We start from the raw sequence: 22,419 nt of genomic DNA, 5'->3' as shown, positions 1-22,419 counted from the left end.
TGACAGATTGGTAAGCATCCAAAAGAAAAAATACGGACACCATGATTAAGAAAATGAAAGAACAAAGAGAATTATGAGAAATAAGAAGGTATGTAAAATACCCAGAGACATGCTAAATGAAGTCAAAGTCATGATCATGTTTATAGAAAATTAAAAGAGCCATGAAGGAAATTACGTGAGCTACGAAATGAGATCAGTTGCAAGGGAAACTTCCAAAGGAAAAGTCAATTTAGTGAAAATTTTTACTTTGACTTGATTTTCTGCTGTTACATTTGGTAGCTCATAAATGGGTTCAATAATATTCCACAGGGAAACTCGTGTGTTTTCAATCCAAAAATGCAACACTAACATTTTAAGCATTTTGTAGTTCAATTTCATTCTGAAGTGTTAAAAAAGAACACTTGACATCATCTGTATAAGATTTATGGATTTTTGAACAAATTCATGCAAGACTTTGCCCAAAGCCTCTTGGTCCCCCAAAAGACATTATATGTTGTGGAATTTATAGGTTTTTTTAAAAGCCAAGAAAATAGTTAGATTTAGAACTAACTCTTTAAAGTGAATAAAATTTCAGACAAGGAATGTTTCTACTTTAGTTTTACTTTATTGCTGGACTTTAGTTACTGACAAGATTTAAAAGTAGGTATGATCATGTCAGCAGTGTATTAAAACCTCTAATGTATTCAAGAATTGTACTTCTAAATATCATTAATAATACTACATACATATAAATACTGAAAAAAAAAAATAACAGACGTAGAAAGACCTAGGAGACATAGTGGTCTAAAATTAAATGCTACACCTTGAAGAAACAAAAGGTCAATTTTTTTTTCCTTCTTTCCTCCTATCATCTTTCTTCTACTTTTTTTCATCTTATCTTTTATCAATAATTTATGAACTTTTCTTGGAGTGCAGAAAATTAAACACATTTACATGAGGTCCTGGATATTTTCAGAATGTGCTTAATGCCTTTTAAAAATCTGTCGTCTTTGCTATCATGGTAGCTATAAAACTTAACCAAAAGATAGTATAATGCTTTGATTGATTTGACAGTTCTCAAAGTCCTCTCTGTGTCTAAATATTGATCTGTGTTTTATAAAGTACTAAAAGTTAGAAACTCATAAGAACTGATAGGTCACTCTGTGGATCAGATGGGAGTGTATTATCTTTGATACTATTGATTTTCTGTGCTTCATTTATGTTTTAAAGTATGTCTACAAGAGAGCAGAAAAAAGGCTTTGATTTGGTAGCCTTTTCAAATATATTTCTATATTTCCTCGTTTGTTTTTGGCTCTGAGGCTCCCTTTGGGGGGTCTTATTGTCTCTTATCATTAACTCATTGTATTTAAATATACAGTGTAAAGGTAAACAATGAAAGACTTGAGTTGTCCTCTGTGTGATACTGTGTGTGTGAGAGAGAGTAATTCTTCAACTTTTGTTCACTTTGGGGCGTAAATGAAAGAGCATAAGACATTTCTAAGACTAGAATAAGAACTTGGTTTTCAGGCTAGATTCCTCCTGACCTCTTTGAATATTCCCCCAACTCATATAGACTCTGACGAACTTTAGAAGTTTGTACCTGAAACAGGTTTGGAGTCTTCTTCGACCTACTTCTTTCTGCCGATTTCCAAGAATAATCAGCTGTACTTCAGGAATGAATATTGTCAGAGATGACATCTTTGTTCATTGTCTTTTCTGAGGAATGAAATCAATTTATTTGAGCAGTCTGCCCTCGAGGTGAATGAACTAAATTTCAATTATGGAAATTACTAGCACTTCCTTAAACCTTTTAAATTTCAACTTGTGTTTGAGGTGATCATGATTTTTATCACAGAGGGTTCTCTGTGTTATTTGCAGTTTCCCGTAAGTGTGTAAACCCTAGTCCCTTTAATTGAAAAGTGGTATCAAACTGAAAACCAAATAGTGAAATAATTTGAAATCAAAGCACATCGATGATGTATTCACTTTATCTCCAGATTTAATGTTCCTTAATGTGCCATCGTAATACCTGTTAATAAAGAAAGCAGCTAGAATAGAGATGCAGAAAGCTTGGCTAAATAGTGAAAGCAGAAGAGTAAGTTCTCCAGAAATATGAGTACAATTTTTGCCACTTCATTTTGATTATTTCTGAAGCATTTAGAAATAGCATGGGCTTGGGACACCAAGATACCTCTGTAATATTTTGAAATTTGCTACATTTCTCCTTAAATGATTTGTTCTAATTATGACACGTCTTAAAGTCATGTGCAAATTCATGGGTCCCTAAGTATTTCTTCTGTCTACTGGTTAGTAATATTGTGAAAATCCATGAAGATAGTTTATTTTGTTAAAATCATCATCATCCAAAAATGTTTTAAAATGCTTATTGGCTTGTAACAAACTACATTCTGTACAGGTTTCAGTAGATATGAAATGGTGTCTTAACATCCATACCAGCACTGCAAAGAAGAATTTGTAAAGGAGGATATTATAAGTAGCCATTATTAGAAATATAGATTAATAATCATTGTGAGTGTAAGCATTTATGCCTAAATAAAAAGAGTGAGTGGATTTCAAGGAATAAATGCAGTTATGATTATGATTTTTTATTCTAAAGATTGGCAACATATGGCCTGCAAGTCATAGATAGTTTTATTGACAAGAACTGCTGAGTTCTTGAGTGAAACATGTCCCTAGCTCTCCTCTTCCTTCCTAAGACAACTGTCCCTTGCCTGCTGCCTTCTCAACAGGCTCTGGGTCTCTGGCCCATTTGAGAAATCACAGTCCAAGGTCAAGTCACAGGTGTCTTTTCCTTCCCTTCCCCATCTTCACATACACACACACAAAAAATTAAACTAGACTTTATGATGCTTCTGAAAGATTACTAATCCCAGAAATAGAACCAGATGCTGTTTGGATAGATGGATGCATGAATGAAAAGAGAGCAAGATGGATGAATGCATGCATGCATGCATGCATGTTTGCATGAATGGAAGAAGAGATAGATGGATATAAAGAGGGATGGATGGGTGGATGGAAGGATGGATGGATAAATGGATAGATGGATGGATGAATGGATGGAAGGAGGGGTAGTTGGATGGAATTATACATGAGATTTGAATAAACATTCAAGACTTCCTTTCGTGACTCTAGCAGATATTTTTGCCACATATTCTCCAAAGCAACATTTTATTTTTTTTTATTTAAATTTATTTATTTTAATTGGAGGCTAATTACTTTACAATATTGTATTGGTTTTGCCATATCTCAACATAAATCTGCCACAGGTGTACACGTGCTCCCCATCCTGAACCCTCCTCCCTCCCCATACCAACCCTCTCGGTCATCCCAGTGCACCAGCCCCAAGCATCCTGTATCCTGCATCAAACCTGGACTGGTGATTCATTTCTTATATGATATTATACATGTTTCAATGCCATTCTCCCAAATCATCCCCCCCCCCAGAGTCCAAAAGACTGTTCTATACATCTGTGTCTCTTTTGCTATCTCGCATATAGGGTTATCGTTACCATATTTCTAAATTCCATATATATGCGTTAGTATAGTGTATTGGTGTTTTTCTTTCTGGCTTACTTCACTCTGTATAATAGGCTCCAGTTTCATCCACCTCATTGGAACTGATTCAAATGTATTCTTTTTAATGGCTGGGTAATACTCCATTGTGTATATGTACCACAGCTTTCTTATCCATTCTTCTGCTGATGGACATCTAGATTGCTTCCATGTGCTGCTATTAAAACAGTGCTGCGATGAACATTGGGGTACACATGTCTCTTTCCCTTCTGGTTTCCTCGGTGTGCAACATTTTAAATTAATCCTACTTTTCCATGAAAGGAATCTGTCGCCCTCTTTTAAAAATAAGAAAAAAAGCCAAGTGTACAAAATGCAATAATACAAGTACTTAAGAATGAAGCCAGACTCTTAAAAGTAACAAATATTAAGGGCAAAACATAATTTATGCAGTGTCCTGAATCTGACCATGTAATTTGCCTCAATCTGCCTCATATAAAATATAATAATGTAATAACTACATTAGTTAAGTACTTATTGTATGCTAGGTGCTTTCTTATGTATTTAATATGTGTGAAATGTTTGATTTTCACAGCAACCCTATGGCATAGTTACTGTTACTGACATGTAGAGAGGGCCTAACCAAAGACTAAACAGGCTACATTAGGAGCAGGTGTGTAGCTGCCTGCCCCATGGCTGAGCAGCCAAGGATGGGTAGCTACTACTGTCCTAAGTGGTGAAATTGGCTTGAATTAACTACGGCGTGCAGCGTGAGCCTTCTTCCTGGAAGTTACAAGCCTTCAATAGAGTCCAGAGTTGTCAGATTCTGCCATTTGAATTATTGTCAATGTGAAAAGACATATTCCTGATAATTCTTCCTCTACCATCTTCCCAGAATCCTCTGAAAATGAACTTTTACATAATGAATTACTCTAAATTATACATTCCGTGACTAATGAACTTCTGTTATGTTAAGGGAAAGCTTTAGGAATTTAAGCTTTATTAACTGTGGAGTGCTGTGCAGTGCTTAGTCGCTCAGTCATGTCCCACTGTTTGCGACCCTGTGGACTGTAGCCCGCCAATCTCCTCTCTCCATGGGGATTCTCCAGGCAAGAATACTGGGGTGGGTTGCCATGCCCTCCTGGGGATCTTCCCAACCCAGGGATCGAACCCAGGTCTCCCACATGGCAGGTAGATTCTTTACCATCTGAGCCACCAGAGAAGCCCATTAGATGTGGAGAAGAATTACTGAATATGAACTATGGGTCTCATGCAAAGAATAAACAAATAATAGCAACAAAACTTGAAAGCATGGATGGGAAGAATTGGGAGTTCATATTTCTTTTCTCTATTTGGAATTTTGTTGTCTTGTATTTACCACACATTCTGATAGATAGTCATGTCTGGTTTTTTTCTATGAATAAAAATTATGATAAAAGAAATAAATCAGTGCTTATTAATTGAGGTTTAATAGACCAAAAAATGTTTAAAACATAGATGCAAAAGTTGGAAATAACAAAGATGTAAATTGCTAATGAAAGGATTAGGAATCACTGTTCTAGAACTTCTATGAGTCTTAAAGAATTGTCTAATGATTCAAAAATACCCATCATATTATGTAATAAGGTACAATTTCCTGGTGCACATAATTTAAGAATATCTCCTCTAAATGCCTGAGTAGACATCAACTATTATAGAATCTTAGAACAAGAGAAGACTTTAGAGATTGGCTTTATTTGGTTGCTTGGCTTGGCTTGGCTAATTATTGCTTTCAAAATTTAATTTCTCCTTTTTCCTTACTCTCTGAAATGGATATTACAATGGAGAGCATCTTAGTAAAAGTTACAGAAAATGATATTAGTCTGTGACATAGTAGAATATTTTCATATGCTGTGTGTTCCCTTTAGATAGTGATAAACTATTTGCGGGTCATTTAGCATCCATCTGTTACACTTTTATAGAGCATTTCAGTTTAAAACAGAGTTTGAAAATTATCCTTTGAACTCATGCACAGACTTTCTCAAAATGCCTGTGTAGCCCACCAAAAGATGTTTGGTACTCTTCAGTTCACATTTTCCAAAAGAAAATGAGAGAGGAGATTTCAAAAAGTAATCAATTTTTCCATAGGAAACAGTGCCAGTGGTTTAATGAGAAAGATCAAAGTTAAATTTATTTTACAGTTAATTAGAGTTTTAGATTTTCCCCAGTACTTTTAGAATAAAGGCTATTAATTTTGCCCTATTTAACAGAATAAAGACTATTGAACCATAAATTAAAACACAGTTATAAATGTGCTTTTAATCATTAAGAGTATGGGTTTTTCATTTGCCAAGCACCTAACTTCTAAAATTGGTGTTGCGGAAAAGAAAAGTCGTTCAGAAAGGAAAAAAAAAAAAAAAATTCATTGGTACTTTATTAAGAATATGAATATCCCCCTGAATGAAAATGCAGATCTATGAGTGCACCCGTGAATGTCCAACAGCTGTACTCTTCTTCCAGCCTCTACAGATGGCAGTGCAGCCGAGAAGAAAGGAGGAGCCCTTCATGCTGGTCTCATCGTCGGCATTCTCATCCTGGTCCTCATTATAGCCGCGGCCATCCTTGTGACAGTCTATATGTATCACCACCCGACATCAGCAGCCAGCATCTTCTTTATCGAGGTAAGTGTCAGGTAGAGTACGTGAAAACCTTGCCAACTGATGAACTGTAGCCATTTGCTAACACCACCTGCATTTAATATTTAGCACATTTTCTCCACTTTGCACTTGGGAGCTGGCTGGTTTCACATACGCACGCACGCACACGTGTATTGATGGATGGCTTTCATGTGCTGAGTTCAGTTACCTTATCTCAGGAGCTTTTAAAGAAATAAGCCATCTTGCCTTTTCCAGACCTAAAAGAAAATAGAAACCATATTTTTTGTCTCATTACAGTAAGTATGTGAACCAGCTGTTCTTCTGATCCTGAAAGGAATGCGCCATGTGCCACAGGCTGAGGGACTTAGCTTAAATCAACTAATCGATAAATACTAATTGAGTATTAGCTGGGTTCATAGTACAGTATGGTGGGCCTGCTCTTAAAATGCTTACAAAACATTTAGGAAAAATATAGATTTCCCTACAAAATAACAGTTATAACAATAAGATAATGGTATGTGCCATTGCCATTTTGTGTGAACATGTGTGTTTTTATACATTTATCAATATATATAAATGCACATGCATGCACACACACTCATTCAAACACAGTGAGAGCACCAAGCCAAATGAGTGTTGTGTTTGCATGTACAACATGCCAGTGCCCAAGAGCAATAGGTAGGAGGAACAGCATTGGTGTACAAAGGGCCAGAGCAGAGCCCTGGTATCCAGGAGGCCTGAGACTGGGAAGCCTGGGGGCCACAGGATAAGGTCAATGTGACCAAGTCACCTTCTATCTCTCAGACAACTGGCTTCCTGGTCCCTCTGTGTGCATGGCTTTCATCCCAACATCATGGAGCCAATGCTCTTCAACACACCATAAATACTAAAGCAGTGAAGGAAACCTCCCTCAGAGCTTCCAACTTGAAAAGTTTAAATCTTCTCCAGCTCACCAGGTGATATACAGACAGTCACTTAGAATTTTATTCACGTGTTAAGTGAGAAATTGTGATGACCTTTAAACTACAGATTTACCTTTGGCCTCTGTAACAGTGGAAAGTGAATGCAGATAAATTAAATAATTGTTCAGAAGTCCTCTATGGCTCTCAGCTGTCTGTGGAGTGAAGTGCAGTCTTCTTAGACCTCCTTCAAGACCTTGGCTGTTTCTATCTTGTCTGTCAGTTCAATTTTTAATCCCATAGCTCCTCAACTTGGAATTCATGTTAGTTGCTCAGTTGTGTCTGACTCTTTGCCACCCATGGACCACCAGGCTCCTCTGTACATAGAACTCTCCAGGCAAGAATACTGGAGTGGGCTGCCATTCTGTTCTCTAGGGGATCTTCCAGACCCAGGGATCGAACCCGGGTCTCCTGCATCACAGGCAGATTCTTTACCATCTGAGCCGCCTTCAACATGGAGTTCAGTACCATCCAATTCACTTCATGTTCTTCTCCACACGCACCCCAAATTCTCTGTGCCACCACGACGTTGCTCCTTCTGTTCCTTCCACTGAGAAAGTCCCCTCTTACACCTCAGTCTTTGAATTCTGGATCCCAGTAGCCTTCGACACCATGTACCCTGTAAGCTTTCCTTACCATCGCTCTGCCAGGACAGCTGCACATATTCTCTCTTTCCTCTGAAATTCTATCCATAGTAACACATCTATATATTTCTCTGGTATTTACCTTTCTGTTTTGCATTAAATATATAGGTGATTTATTCCACCCTGAAGACTTCTAACTTCCTCGAGATTTCAATTAAATAACTGAAATCTCTTTCAAATAAGGGTATTCTATAAGTACTTTCTAGAAAAAAGATAAATATCCTAGGACATTTCAAACTTCCACTAAATTTTCACACACAATGTCTTCCAAAACTGGTATTCTCATTTAAAGTGATAAATTAATAACTTACTGGAGTGGGAAAGCCATTGCCTTCTCCAGGGGATCTTCCTGACCCAGGGATCAAACCCAGGTCTCCCTTATTGCGAGCAGATTCTTAACCGTCTGAGCCACTAGGGAAGCCAAAGTCATAATAATTGTATAATGATGAGACGTTGTGTTTGGTTGGAAAATTCATATTGAGTCTTGTTGATGTGCTTCCATCTTAATTCTGATGGAAGAAAGGTCATTTCCCAAGGTTATGACTGCATTGCTCCAAGGGCTGACAGGGGACAAGCTGTAAATCTTCAGTGACTGACCAGACACCAAGCTGTACTGTAACCCTCACGTGCTTAAGCCTTTTAACGCCCTGTGTACTACACCCTCATAACACAAAGGAAGAGACTGAGGTCGAGTGGTGGATCGCCTTCCTCCAGATCAAAGAGCCACAGTTCTAGGAAGAATCCTCGTCTTTCCACACCTATTCCTCAGGTTCCTAGCTTCTCTTCTCTTTGCCTTTTTTCTTGCCATTGTGTCATTTGCCAATAATTCTGCCTCCATCACTGGCTCTTTGACACCCTGCCGTCCTCATGCAGCTCACAGCGGCTGGTCGGCAGATGATTTTTTAAGATCATCATCATAACTGTACTATTATTAAAGCTGATCCATGCCTGCAAAATCAAAACACAAGTGCACGGTGACTGCCCAGTTTTACTGACATGCCAGACCTATGAATTCAAAGATTTGAATTACTAACTAAATTAGAGCTATTGGTGCATGAAGAGAGTGTGTTTATCAATATTGTCTAAGTTGCTTTTCATCTTCTACATTATACTACTGTCTGCTTTTTAGGCGAATTTGATGTGCTTTTTTCCATTAAGAAAGTTGTACCTCTTCATTATAAAAAAAAAAATCTGTGGAAACATAAAAACAAAAAGTAAAGTCATTTAGAGTTCTAATGTACAGAACTACTCACTATAACTGTGTTTTTCTGTAATTTTTACATGCATAACTTGGTGTCTGCCTACTTAGTATAATTGTGATTTAACTGACATGCAAATTTATACTTTTTATTTTTGAAACATCATTCTGATGGCTGTATGCTATTCCATTCAACATTCATTCAACAGCTTTACGTTGATTGTCCCATATGCTGTGAAGAGGTGTTCAGAAACACCAAGGGCCTAACATTATTTACGATGCCTTGAAGTAAAAAGAACCTTATTTCAACCAATTCAACTGTGCATTAGTTTTCTATTGCTGCTGTAACAAATTACCATGAACCTGGTAGCTTAAAACAACACACAGTCTCGTACAGTTCTGAAGGTCAGAAATCCAAACTCAGTCTCATTGGGCTAGAGTCAAAGTGTTGGCGGAACTGACTCCTTCTAGAGGCTTTAGGAAGAATCATTTCCTTACCATTTGCAATTGTTAAAGGCTGCATGCATTTCTTGGCTCCTGGCCCCTCTTCTCATCATTCCATCTCTGCTTCTGTCATCACATCTTCTATTACTAACTCCAACACCTACCACCTTCTCGTAAGGCCCCTTGTGATCCCATATAACCTCCCCAGGTCACGGGCCTTAGTTTAATCACATCTACAAAGTCTGTTTCGCCTATCTGGTGGTTGACCGGTTTTTGCAGTTAGGACATGGACATCATTGGGAGGCTATTATTCTGCCTACCACAGATTGAATCAAATGTGAACTGTATCACACACTCCCCATTAAACTGGGACATGCCCTTGACTTTAAGACACATCCCAATGTCCATGATGTTAAAATGTGACCCAGTATGTTTCTTGTGTATTTCATCACAAAATCCAGACTGCATTAAACACTTATAGGAATTAGTTTCCATGCTAAAAAAAAAGTGTATGCTGTGATGAATTTTTTTTTTATTTTATTTTTATTTATTTTTTTAACACCAGAAACAGTGTATATTGGGATATAAACAAGTAACAATTTTGTGATAGTTTCAGATGAACAGTGAAGGGACTCAGCCATACATGCACATGTATCCATTCTCCATCAAACCCTCTTCCCATCCAGGCTGGCACATAACATTGAGCAGAGTTCCATGTGCTATACAACAGCTTTCTGTTGGTTATCCATTTTAAATATAGCAGTGTGTACATAACCTTCCCAAAGTCCTTAACTATCCCTTCCCCACTGGCAGCCATGAGTTTGTTTTCTAAGTCTGTGAGTCTCTTTCTGTTTTTTAAGTAAGTTCATTTGTATCATTTCTTTGTAGATTCCACATATAAAGGATGTCATATGATATTTCTGTTTCCTTGTCTGACTTACTTCACTCCATATGACAATTTAATAACTTGGCCCTTAAGTGGATAGGCCACAGTTTAGGCACCCGTCTTGTATTCTGGTGCATTTGGGGTTCTTACCATTGTTTGCTCTTATAATTGGCCCCATGAACATGATAATGAACATGAACATGTTAATGATAACAGTGAACATTTATTAAATTCACTGGTGAAAATGACTTGTATTTATTATCTCATTTAGTCCTCACAGAGAACTGTGAGGCACTAAAATGATCTCCATGTCATAGATGAGGACCATAAGGCACAGAATTTAAGCAGCTTGCTCAGTATCATGTATTTAGTCCGTGGTGGAGTCAGAGTTTCAGCCCAGGCTCTCCAGAATCATGCCCTTAACCTCTAGGCTATGCTGCCTCTCTGTGGAAAGGGGCTTGCTTCACACGCTGTATATAGCCATGTGGGAAGATGTGTGCATGCATGCTAAGTTGCTTAGTCATGTCTGACTCTTTGCAACCCTATGGACTATAGCCCACCACACTCCTCTGTCCATGGGATTCTCCAAGTTAGATTACTGAAATGGGTTGACATGCCCTCCTCCAGGGGATCTTCCCAATTTAGGGTTCAAACCCATGTGTCTTATGTCTCCTGCCTTGACAGGCAGGCTCTTTACCATTAGCACCAGTAGAGAAGCCCAGGAAGATGTGTATCTAAGGACATACATTATGTTCCTAGAACAAATGCCCCGAAGTATGATCTCATGAAAGAAAGAAACATCTTAAAGGCACTTAACAAATACTGCCAAAATCATTGCCCAAAGGTGTACACCACTTTATGTAGCTGTCCTTGCTATTGTCTTTTTTTAGTGAAGATAATAATGACAGTAGCTATTATCTTTGTATTATGTGGATGCAAACACTCTTCCTCATATGTTGCCTGGACTTTAGTTTAAACTTTTTCTTATAGAAAGAGAATGGGATAAAACAAGGATTAAATTCTAGAAATTCATTGTTATATGGAATGCTCAGTGAATGTGACCCAAGTGATTAAAATCAAGAGAAAAGTAGTTGAGAATGAGGAAGTCTTGATGATAAACCAAATCATGACTTCATATATTGTGTAATTAAATAATAATTGAGCTGACTATTTACACCTCGTGTCTTAGAGGATCGGGGCTACGAGTTCCATTCTCCTGAGACAGTCACTCTTTACTCATTTGGCAGGGTAGTCTATTTTTCATAAACTTATCTTTTATATTTCTCTGTCATCCTCTTCAGGTCTTAAACTGAGCATTTTCTTTTGATTTTTTCTAGATGGCTTTTGTTTGCATTGACCTATCTGGCTTCTCTCAGTAATTTTCAAAAAGATACTTGAGTTTGACTAAAACCTATCTCATTATACATGAATGAATAACATGCTTAAAAATCCTTTTTGGAAATCGGGTTCATTATATTGAAATAAAATAGCAAAGAACAAATATTCAAATAAGCACATGTTCCTTAATTTTTAATAGATTTTCATGAAGCTACTATTTCTTTGGAAGAATTAAAATGTCTTGGGTTCTACATGAAATTTAATGTTTGCTGAACATTTCTAGGCATAGATTCTGTGATTTTATAATACAGAATGAATATGGGTTATAGACATAAATGTTTGCCCACTGTTAAATACTATCATATATCACTATTGAAAATGCCCCTCTATTCCTAAATATTTTAACCTACTCCAGTATTCTTGCCTGGAAAGTTCCATGGACAGAGGAGCATGGCAGGCTGCAGTCCCTGGGGTCACAAGGAGTCAGACACTACTGAGCATGCACATGTACACTATCCTGAAAGCTAAGTGGCCAGGGTCCTTTCTCCCCTCCACCATTTTTGGAGGCAACTCCAGTGCAGAGACAGAAACACAGCATGGTGAAACAGTTCACTTGGGGCATATGACAGCCAGTTTCAGAGCCAAGACTTGAACTCGGGACTCATCTGGCCTGTGGGCTGTGCCGCTACAGCACCCACATAACCACAGGCTCCTGAGCAGTTTGTCATTCAAGGAATTCCTCACCCCAAGAAATATTTGTGAATAACAAGGACCCATGGAGAGTGAGATGAAAGAAAGGCAGGCAGCTGTGGCCCTCAACTTTTCCTGGCAATCAGGAGTGCTGCCAGGAAAGAAACCAGAGGAAAGGAGCTAGGCAAGGATTCAAGAGGCTGCTGCTGGGGAGAAAAAAAGTGTTTACTAAAAGTTTGGCGTCTTGCTGTACAGCTGCCTAGTGAATAGCACTTGGAAGACAAGAAGACATGATTCATTGACTAACCTGTGTAGTAAATAGAGAATTCATTTCATAGACCCATGGATCTTTTTTTATCTTGAAGTCACATTTCTTTTTTTTTCATAACTGAGTGTTGCCCTTAAGGCATTCTTTAGTCTTATTCCAGTCTTAAAGGAAACTCCAGGAAAAAGTAGGTTCTTCAAAGAAAATATTTATTTTTATTTCTTAGAGGAGGCAAAAGGGGGCATTCACTTTTAATGAACTACTGTGAAGAAAAGATGAGGCAAAATCCAGCTTAAATGGTTTGACACTCTCCTTAAAGACGTTGTTTTATTAGATGGCAACTTTCCAGAAATATAGTCATGTGAAAAAAGGTGAAAATCATTTGCATTTTTTAAAAAGACACTTTTTGTGTATCTGTCTAAAATGCTGGAATTTTATTCATGTCCATCACTGAATGTTTCTGAGATATCAGTTTAAGTTTATGGTGATTCTTTTATTTATGCAGTTACCAAAATAAGATCTCTTTATAAGTATAATCTTTCATTTACTTTTCTGGATAACATGCATGTGTGTGTGTGTGTGTATGCTAAGTTGCACCAGTCATGTCAAACTCCTTGCAACACTATGGACTGTAGCTCACCAGGATCCCCTGTCCATGAAATTCTCCAGGCAAGACTATAGTGTTTTTAAATTAATAAAATATTTTATTCATCAGGAAGAATTATTAAAAATAGTGAATAAAATATTTAATATCTCACTGAATTCTCTGCTCTAATTGCTTCTTAATTACCATGTGCTGTGCTTAGTCACTCAGTCGTGCCAAACTCTTTGTGACCCCAGGGACTGTAGCCCATCAGGCTCCTCTAGCCATGGGGATTCTCCAGGCAAGAATACTGGAGTGGGTTGCCATGCCCTCTTCCAGGGCATCTTCCCAACCCAGGGATCAAACCCAGGTCTCCCACATTGCAGGCAGATTCTTTATCATCTGAGCCACCAGGGAAGCCCCTTAATTACCATACCATAACTCATTATTTTTAATGGTACATAAAGCCATGAAATAAATTTTATATATATTCATATTATATTTTTATCATACATATTTATATGTATATATATATTTTTTATGGGGCTTATTAGGTTGTACATTGGTAAAGAATCTGTCTGCCAGTGCAGGAGAAGCAAGAGGTGTGAGTTTGATCCCTGGATTGGGAAGATTACCTGGAGGAGGAAATGGAGAAAATTCCATGGACAGAGGAGCTTGACGGGCTATGGGGTCACAAAGAGTCGGACACAACTGAAGGACCGAGCACACACATACACACACACATATAATTTACACTTGTGTATGAAATTCCACAGGGAGATCCTTAAAAGATGAAAGAATCAAGTGAATAAATAAATTAAAACCCACAGAACTACAGTCTACTTGGATGTCTTTAAACAAGAATTATGTTCCTTTAAGAACACGATATATGTTTTAAGTATTCCAAGTCTTTCTGTTAGCTCTTTAAAAGAAGGTTGTTCTACTTATAATATCAACGGTTGAATAATTTCTTCCTTTTGACTTTAGTATCTGACTTTGGTTAAAATAAACACAAGTCCATTTGTGGAGACAGAGACTATAAACTTTAATTTAGCAATGATAATTGGGTTGCAATCATAATAAATTAAACTATAGATTATTTTTCCACCAATTCAAAATAGTGTGAATTTTAGGACAGCATTATAAAACAACTAAACTAAATAATTTATCATGAATTGATGCTTTTGAACTGTGGTGTTGGAGAAGACTCTTGAGAGTCCCTTGGACTACAAGGAGATCAAACCAGTCCATCCTAAAGGAAATCAACCCTGAATATTCATTGAAAGAACTGTTGCTGAAGCTGAAGTTTTGATATTTTGGCTCCCTGCTGTGAAGAGCTGACTCATTGGAAAAGACCCTGATGCTGAGAAAGATTGAAGGCAGAAGGAAAAGGGGATGACAGAGGACGAGATGGTTGGATGGCATCACTGACTCAATGGACATGAGTTTGAGCAAGCTACAGGAGATGGTGAAGGACAGGGAAGCCTGGCGTGCTGCAGTCCATGGGGGTCGCAAAGAGTTGGACACAACTGAGCGACTGAACAAAAATAATGCTTTGGATGGAAAGACACATAATAGATTCATTCCTGTTGTTGTTTAGTCACTAAATCATGTTCAATTCTTTACCACTGACCTACCAGGGAAGCCCAGTGAATTCATTAGGATAATGAAATATCAGGAGAAATATTGGACTGGGTATGTCTTAACAAACAACATAATTGGATTAGAATTTGTTTAGAAAGAGAGATATATAAGAAATGGGCCAGATGAACTAAAAACCACTGAACATGTTGAGCAAAGTCAAAAGAAAACCAAACTGATAAATATATTGATAGCAACAAATCCAAATGTAAAAGAAATGGAATTATTGGGGAGAAAGCTATAGTAACAGAAAGTCATAGACAAAGCTATGGTTTTTCCAGTAGTCATGTACAGATGTGAGAGTTGGACCATAAAGAAGGTTGAGCGCTCAAGAAATGATGCTTTTGTGGTGCTGGAGAAGACTGTTGAGAGTCCCTTGGACAGGAAGAAGACCAAACCAGTCAATTCTAAAGGAAATCAGTCCTGAATATTCGTTGAAAGGAATGATGCTGAAGCTGAAGCTCCAATAGTTTGGCTACCTGATGTGAAGAGCCAACTTATTGGAAGAGACCCTGATGCTGGGAAAGACTGAAGGCAGGAGGAGAAGGGGGCGACAGAGAATGAGATGATTGGATGGCATCATCAACTCAATGCACTTGAGTTTGAGCAAACTCCAGGAGACAGTAAAGGACAGGGAAGCCTGGCGTGCTGCAATTCATGGGGTGGCAAAGAGTTGAACACAACTAAATAACAACATTAAAATGCAAGAAGATATATTACTATAAAAATTTCAGGAGTACAGAAGAGGAAAAGTAGAATATATTTTTAAAAAACTAAGTAATTATCATGTTTTTGGATTTAAATTTTTATTTACCAACTGTAAAAGCTATTTAGCAGAATATATTTAGTGTAATTGGGAAACAGTACATATATATTTTTTAAATGAAATGATTTATGGTATTTCAGTGGAAGAATCGGAGAAGGCAATGGCACCCCACTCCAGCACTCTTGCCTGGAAAAGCCCATGGACGGAGGAGCCTGGTGGGCCGCAGTCCATGGGGTCGCTAAGAGTCAGACAAGACTCAGTGACTTCACTTTCACTTTTCACTTTCATGCATTGGAGAAGGAAATGGCAACCCACTCCAGTGTTCTTGCCTGGAGAATCCCAGGGATGGAGGAGCCTGGTGGGCTGCCATCTCTGGGGTCGCACAGAGTCAGACAGGACTGAAGCAACTTAGCAGCAGCAGCAGCAGCAGTGGAAGAATAACCAGAGGTTATGAGATTTGAAATTATTTTCTATTAACTCTGGTTAATAGGTGGAATTAACTGATCAGACTTTTCAGGGGACTGTGTTTAAAACAAAATCAGAATGACTTCCCTCATTGTATTATTTTATTTTGCTTCTTAGTGAACTTTAATAAATATATGGTAGCTCCAGGGGACAGAACATCTGTCTCATCATTGTTTTATCCCCAGGGCAAGCACAATGCTTAGTAAATATTTGCTGAATAAATGCGTGCATATGTGCTCAGTCGTGTACAACTCTTTGAGACCCTGTGGGCTGTAGTCCACCAGACTCCTCTGTCCATGGACTTTCCCAGACAAGAATACTGGAGTGGATTGTCATTTCCTTCTCCAGGTGTGAGAAATATGCTCACCAGCTTCAAACCAAGGAATGGAATCAGAGGCCCAAAGCACAGCAAAAGCTAGACTTTCAATGATGGTCTTGCAAGATTGGGTGTCTCGTGGGCAAGCACACCCCTGACAGTTACAGCAAGCACTTTTATTCCCTATCACACAGATCCCTCCCCAGTTCCTCATTGGCTTCGTACTGTGGGGTTACAATCTTCCCGGACTTCATTGTCTAGGTCTCATAGCGTATTCTTTCTACTCCCTTCCCATCCTAAGTCCACATTTCTCAACAAACACTTTAGTTTATCCCTTCCCAAACATCCTGTTAGCTTAGGGACCCTCCAGGTATAAGCTGTTAGACAACACTAACTTGCCAATAATTTTCCAAGAAAAAATGGCTAACTCTGAGTGGAAAACCATTGGTTGATAATTTTCCACACAAGGCCAGCTACCTCATCCTGAAAATGGACCACTTCAAGTTCCATTTCTTACTAGGGGAGCTTCCTGGTCCAGGGATCAAAGCTACATCTCCTGTCTCCTGCATTGACAGGTGGATTCTTTACCACTGCGCCACCTAGCTAAATAAGTAGTCTCATCTAAAATAATCCAAGTGGAATGTCAACAACAGAATCATAAAATGATAGAAAGTTGGAGACAACAGGAAATTTAAGAAAAAATCAAATGCAGTGGTTCCCAACTCTTGCATTACATGTCTCACCTGAAGAGAAATTAAAACTTCATTTCCCTGAATAAACTTTTGTGTGCTTAGAACTATAAATAACTCTTGAAATTGCAACCTTGATGTTATAAGACTTGATGCATTCGGACATTTTTAATGCAAATCTTATCGGAATATTTTAGTTGAATCTTTTACTGTAAGTTTTAAATACATAAAATTAATGTTGATTTAAAATATTGCCCTTTCAGGACTTCCTTGTTGGCCAGTGGCTAAGATTCTGAGCTCCCAATGCAAGGGGCCCAGGTTTGATCTCTGATCAGGGAACTAGACCCCACTTGCCATAACTAAGATCTGATGCAGACAAAATTTTTTTTTTAATCAGGTTTAAAAATAAAATTAAAAAAAAATATTGCCCTTTTAAAAAATCATTGGCACATATGTAACAGTTATAAGGCTAATTGGAGGTTATAGGTTCATAGTAAGTAGAGAACCAGTGTTTGTCCATTTTCTCACTTTTTAGATGAGAATGTGAATAATAAGAGATGGGAAGTGATTTGCCTGAGACCTTAGTGTTTGACAGTAATGGAAGCAGGAACCAGCTAAGTGCAGTAAGCAGAAAGAGATCAGTGCAAAGAGGACAGACCTTGCAAAAATTCTAGCTTTTAATTTACTAACTTTGTGACTTTTGGTCAATTCCTTAACTTCTCTGTGTAATGCAACCAGGAATTAAAAGCACATTTGCTGCCTCCCAAGGTGCCTTCATCAGCATTGTGTTAAAAGCACTATTTTTAAAAAGATAATCATTAGTTTTAGCCAAAAATTAGTATTTAGCCAAAAATGCCAAAATTTATTGGAGGTATTTATCTTTTTTCCCATTGGTCTTCCCTGGTAGCTCAACTGGTAAAGAATCCACCAGTTCAATTCTGGTTCAAGGAGACCCCGGTTCAATTCCTGGGTTGGGAAGATCCCCTGGAGAAGCGAACGGCTACCCACTCCAATATTCTTGCCTGGAGAATTCCATGGACAGAGGAGCCTGGCAGGCTACAGTCATGGGATCACAAAGTCAGACATGACTGAGCAACTTTCACTTCACCTCATTCATCTTTTTCCCATTGCTTCCTTCTTGTATTTATTGGAGGGGTTCATTTGTTTCCCATACTCACCCTCCTTTCTTAAGCAAACACTAATGAGTTATACAAATGAGAAGAGGCAGGGGAAAAAGTGATTTAGAATGATCTAAATAATTCACAAACCAGGGTCTCAACCCCTGGATTTAATATTACTGATTATGCAATAAAAGTCATTTTTATAGGTTCTAATTGGCCTGTCTCAGACATCTTGATTTTTTTATTTCTTTCTTTCATTTTAAAAACATTGTGAATGTTGGAGTTACTTCCAGGACTGTAACCTGGCTCACATAATATCATTAGAGTGGTTATCATTACTTCTTTATCACAGGATGAATGTCTTGCACTTTCAACTAAGCTTTTGTAGAAATTACATGAGTCTTTGTAAAGGATAGAAATGAACATCACTGGAGGCTCTAAGTAAGGAATGATTAAACACTGATATTAGTCAGTTACAATATTGTATGAAAATAGCTATAAATGCATCTGTAATTCCCCTTCCAATGATCTTGTATAGAAGATATGCTTAACATTTATTTTCCTTCCATCCTAATGCTATATTGTTCCCTTTCTTAGGATTTTAATTACTTTTTTATTTTTTAAAATTGAAGTACGGTTGAAGGACAGGCTTCCCAGGTGACTCAATGGTAAAGAATATGCCTGCCAATGTAGCAGAGTTGAGTTTGATCTGTGGATCAGAAAGATCCACTGGAGAAGGAAATGACAACCCACTCCAGTATTCTTGCCTGGAGAATCCCATGGACAGAGGAAACTGGTGGGCTATAGTTCATAGAGTCACAAAAGAGTTGGATACATCTTAGTGACTAAACAACAACAAAGCTGATGTACAGCATTGTATTAATTTCAGTGGTACAACATAGTGATTCACTTTTTTATGGATAGGATCATAATTATTTCTTATTTCAATTCCTGAATTGACTTGAAAAGAGATAGTATGTATCCAAAATTCCAAAATAAATAGGACAAGTTTCTCAAATTTAAAAAAGATATATATTATATATATATTGGAGAAGGCAGTGGCACCCCACTCCAGTACTGTTGCCTGGAAAATCCCACAGATGGAGGAGCCTGGTGGGCTGCAGTCCATGGGGTCGCGAAGAGTCAGACACTCTTGAGTCAGACACTCAGACATGACTGAGCGACTTCCCTTTCACTTTTCACTTTCATGCATTGGAGAAGGAAATGGCAACCCACTCCAGTGTCCTTGCCTGGAGAATCCCAGGGATGGGGGAGACTGGTGGGCTGCCGTCTATGGGGTCGCACAGAGTCGGACACGCCTGAAGCGACTTAGCAACAACAGCACCAGCATATTATATTTATATCTATTTTTCTGTAGTACCTTAAATAGATAAAAAGTTTGCCATCTGCCATTTAGAGTTTTTCTAAACCTTTTCATCTTATGTAAACATATACAAATTAAACACGTCATGAGATACCAGTATAGAGTATAGATCTCTTTTTGTCCTGGCTTGATTGATAAGCATTACTCTACAATGTCATTATAAATAGGGTTCACCCTTGGATTTGATGGCATAAGCAGGGGTCCCCAACCTCCAGGATCTAATGCCTGATGATCTGAAGTGGAGCTGATGCAATCATAACAGAAATAAAGTACACAGGAAATGTAATGTTCTTCAATCATCCCGAAGCCACTCCTCCACCCCAGTCTGTGGAAAAATTGTCTTCCATGAAACCAGCCTCTGGTGCCAAAATGGCTGGGGTCCACTGGCCCACAAACCAGTCAGTTGGATTGTTCCCTGATTAAATGTGGATTAAAACACGCAATCCCTTTAGGACAGAAGATAGTTCACCATTTACCATCCCTAAGGTCATGGCTAATTAGAGTTTAACTTGCTGCTTTTCTTTGACCTCACTGAGAAGCACAGTGATGCTCCAGATACAAGTTACTTTATGAGAACAGCCTCTTGGGGACCACAGCCAGTCCTGTCATTGTTCAGAGCAGCACTAACTCACATTCGACTTTTATTAGAACATTTATGACCAAAGTAGCTTTATCTTGTCTTTTAACCAAGTCACTAGGTGCCAGTGAGCTGGCTTGTTTTCACACTCACTGCAAATTGCTTTTCCTCAGAGTAAAGTGCCTGTCTAACAGCAAATTATTACTCTGTTTTAGTAGACAACAACCACTCGTGGCAGTTTGGTTCAAAAAATTAAGAGATACTGCTAGCTACATTATCAATATGGTATTATGAGCTAAGACTAAGGAGGACTGGAATCTTCACAACTTATATCATGGAAAATCAATCCAAACTGAAGCTCCTACTTGTGAAATGCAATCTGGTAGATGCTGTTAATATCACAGAGGTGTAACTCCTAGTTTATATCTATTGTCTGATATAGTTGTTAATAGTTCTCCCACTCGCTCTCAAAGTATCCTAATTTGGACAATGTCATGTGGTCATCCTCTGTATAATCACATTTGCCAGCTTATTATATAGGTGAAATTGTAGAACATAAAAACTTGAATGACCAAATAGCCACAGAGAAATTTAATAATAATACAAGGAACATTAAAGGTTTATTCAATGCTGAATAGTGCAGTCAGTTCAGTTCCGTTTAGATCAGTCACTCAGTCGTGTCCAATTCTTTGCAACCCCATGGACTGCAGCATGCCAGGCCTCTCTGTCCATCATCAACTCCCCGAGTTTGCTCAAATTCATGTCCATTGAGTCGGTGATGCCATCCAACCATTTCATCCCCTGTTATCCCCTTCTCCTCCTGCCTTCAATCTTTACCTGTATCAAGGTCTTTTCCATTGAGTCAGTTCTTCATATCAGGTGGCCAAAGTATTGGAGTTTCAGCTTCAACATCAGTCCTTCCAAAGAATATTCAGGACTGATTTCCTTTAGGATGGACTGATTGGATCTCCTTGCAGACCAAGGGACTCTCAAGAGTCTTCTCCAACACCACAGTTCAAAAGCATCAATTTCTTGGCTCTCAGCTTTCTTTATAGTCCAACTCTCACATCCATACATGACTACTGGAAAAACCATAGCTTTGACTAGACAGACCTTTGTTGGCAAAATAATGTCTCTGCTTTTCAATATGCTGTCTAGGTTGGTCATAGCTTTTCTTCCAAGGAGCAAGTGTCTTTTACTTTCATGGCTGCAGTCACCATCTGCAGTGATTTTGGAGCCCCCCAAAATAAAGTCTGTCACTGTTTCTACTGTTTCCCCATCTATTTGCCTGAAGTGATAGGACCAGATGCCATGATCTTAGTTTTCTGAATGTTGAGCTTCAAGCCAAGTTTTTCACTCTCCTCTTTCACTTTCATCAAGAGGCTTTTTAGTTCCTCTTCACTTTCTGCCATAAGGGTGGTATCATCTGCATATCTGAGGTTATTGTTATTTCTCTGGGCAATCTTGATTCCAGCTTGTGCTTCCTCCAGCCCCAGCATTTCTCATGATGTATTCTGTATATAAGTTAAATAAGCAGGGTGACAATATGCAGCCTTGATGTACTCCTTTTCCTATTTGGAATCAGTCTGTTGTTCCATGTCCAGTTCTAACTGTTGCTTCCTGACCTGCATGCAGGTTTCTCAAGAGGCAGGTCAAGTGGTCTGGTGTTTCCATCTCTTTAAGAATTTTCCACAGTTTGTGGTGATATCCACAGTCAAAGGCTTTGGCATAGTCAATAAAGCAGAAATAGATGTTTTTCTGGAACTCTCTTCCTTTTTCCATGATCCAGCAGATGTTGGCAATTTGATCTCTGGTTCCTCTGCCTTTTATAAAACCAACTTGAACATCTGGAAGTTCATGGTTCACATACTGTTGACCCCTGGCTTGGAGAATTTTGAGCATTACCTTGCCAGCATGTGAGATGAGTGCAATTGTGCGATGGTTTGAGTATTCTTGCGCAAAATAGTGCAGTCAAGGACTGAAAAATTCTTAGGAAAGAGAGACAGAGATTAATTTAATCAGGGGGAGTTTCATTAAAGAGATAGTATTTGAGCAGAGTCTCAAATGAGTGCCAGGCTGTGGAGGAGGAGATGGCATTCACATGCAAGTAGGGTCTGTTATGATTTTACAAAAGTGTTAAATCAAGGAAGGTTCAGATTGGTTGGTTTATTCAACTATATATTGGTACCTACAGCAAGTACTGGGAGTAGCTTTAATGCAGATGGAGATTACATGTGACAGATTTTGAAGAACTAACTACAAAATCTGGGATTCGCTCTACAGGCAGTCAGAATCAGTGATGTAATA

At 38.3% G+C, this 22,419-nt stretch overlaps 1 protein-coding gene across 5 annotated transcripts in view; it reads left to right on the top strand.

Moving 5' to 3' along the window:
- The window catches only part of PLXDC2 (plexin domain containing 2), a 427,345-nt gene that overhangs the window by 391,368 nt on the left and 13,558 nt on the right, over positions 1-22,419 (top strand). For all 5 annotated transcript variants that reach the window (XM_025264436.3, XM_025264435.3, XM_044928172.2 and 2 more), the window contains one exon: positions 6,010-6,170. In XM_025264436.3, the coding sequence (XP_025120221.3) occupies positions 6,010-6,170 (161 nt within the window). The remainder of the gene's footprint in view (positions 1-6,009; positions 6,171-22,419) is intronic.

This window comes from Bubalus bubalis, chromosome 14, assembly GCF_019923935.1.
Source record: "Bubalus bubalis isolate 160015118507 breed Murrah chromosome 14, NDDB_SH_1, whole genome shotgun sequence".
In the NCBI taxonomy this organism is placed as follows: domain Eukaryota; kingdom Metazoa; phylum Chordata; class Mammalia; order Artiodactyla; family Bovidae; genus Bubalus; species Bubalus bubalis.
Note: the sequence above shows the minus strand (reverse complement) of the source record. Positions and strands in the feature narration are given on the sequence as shown.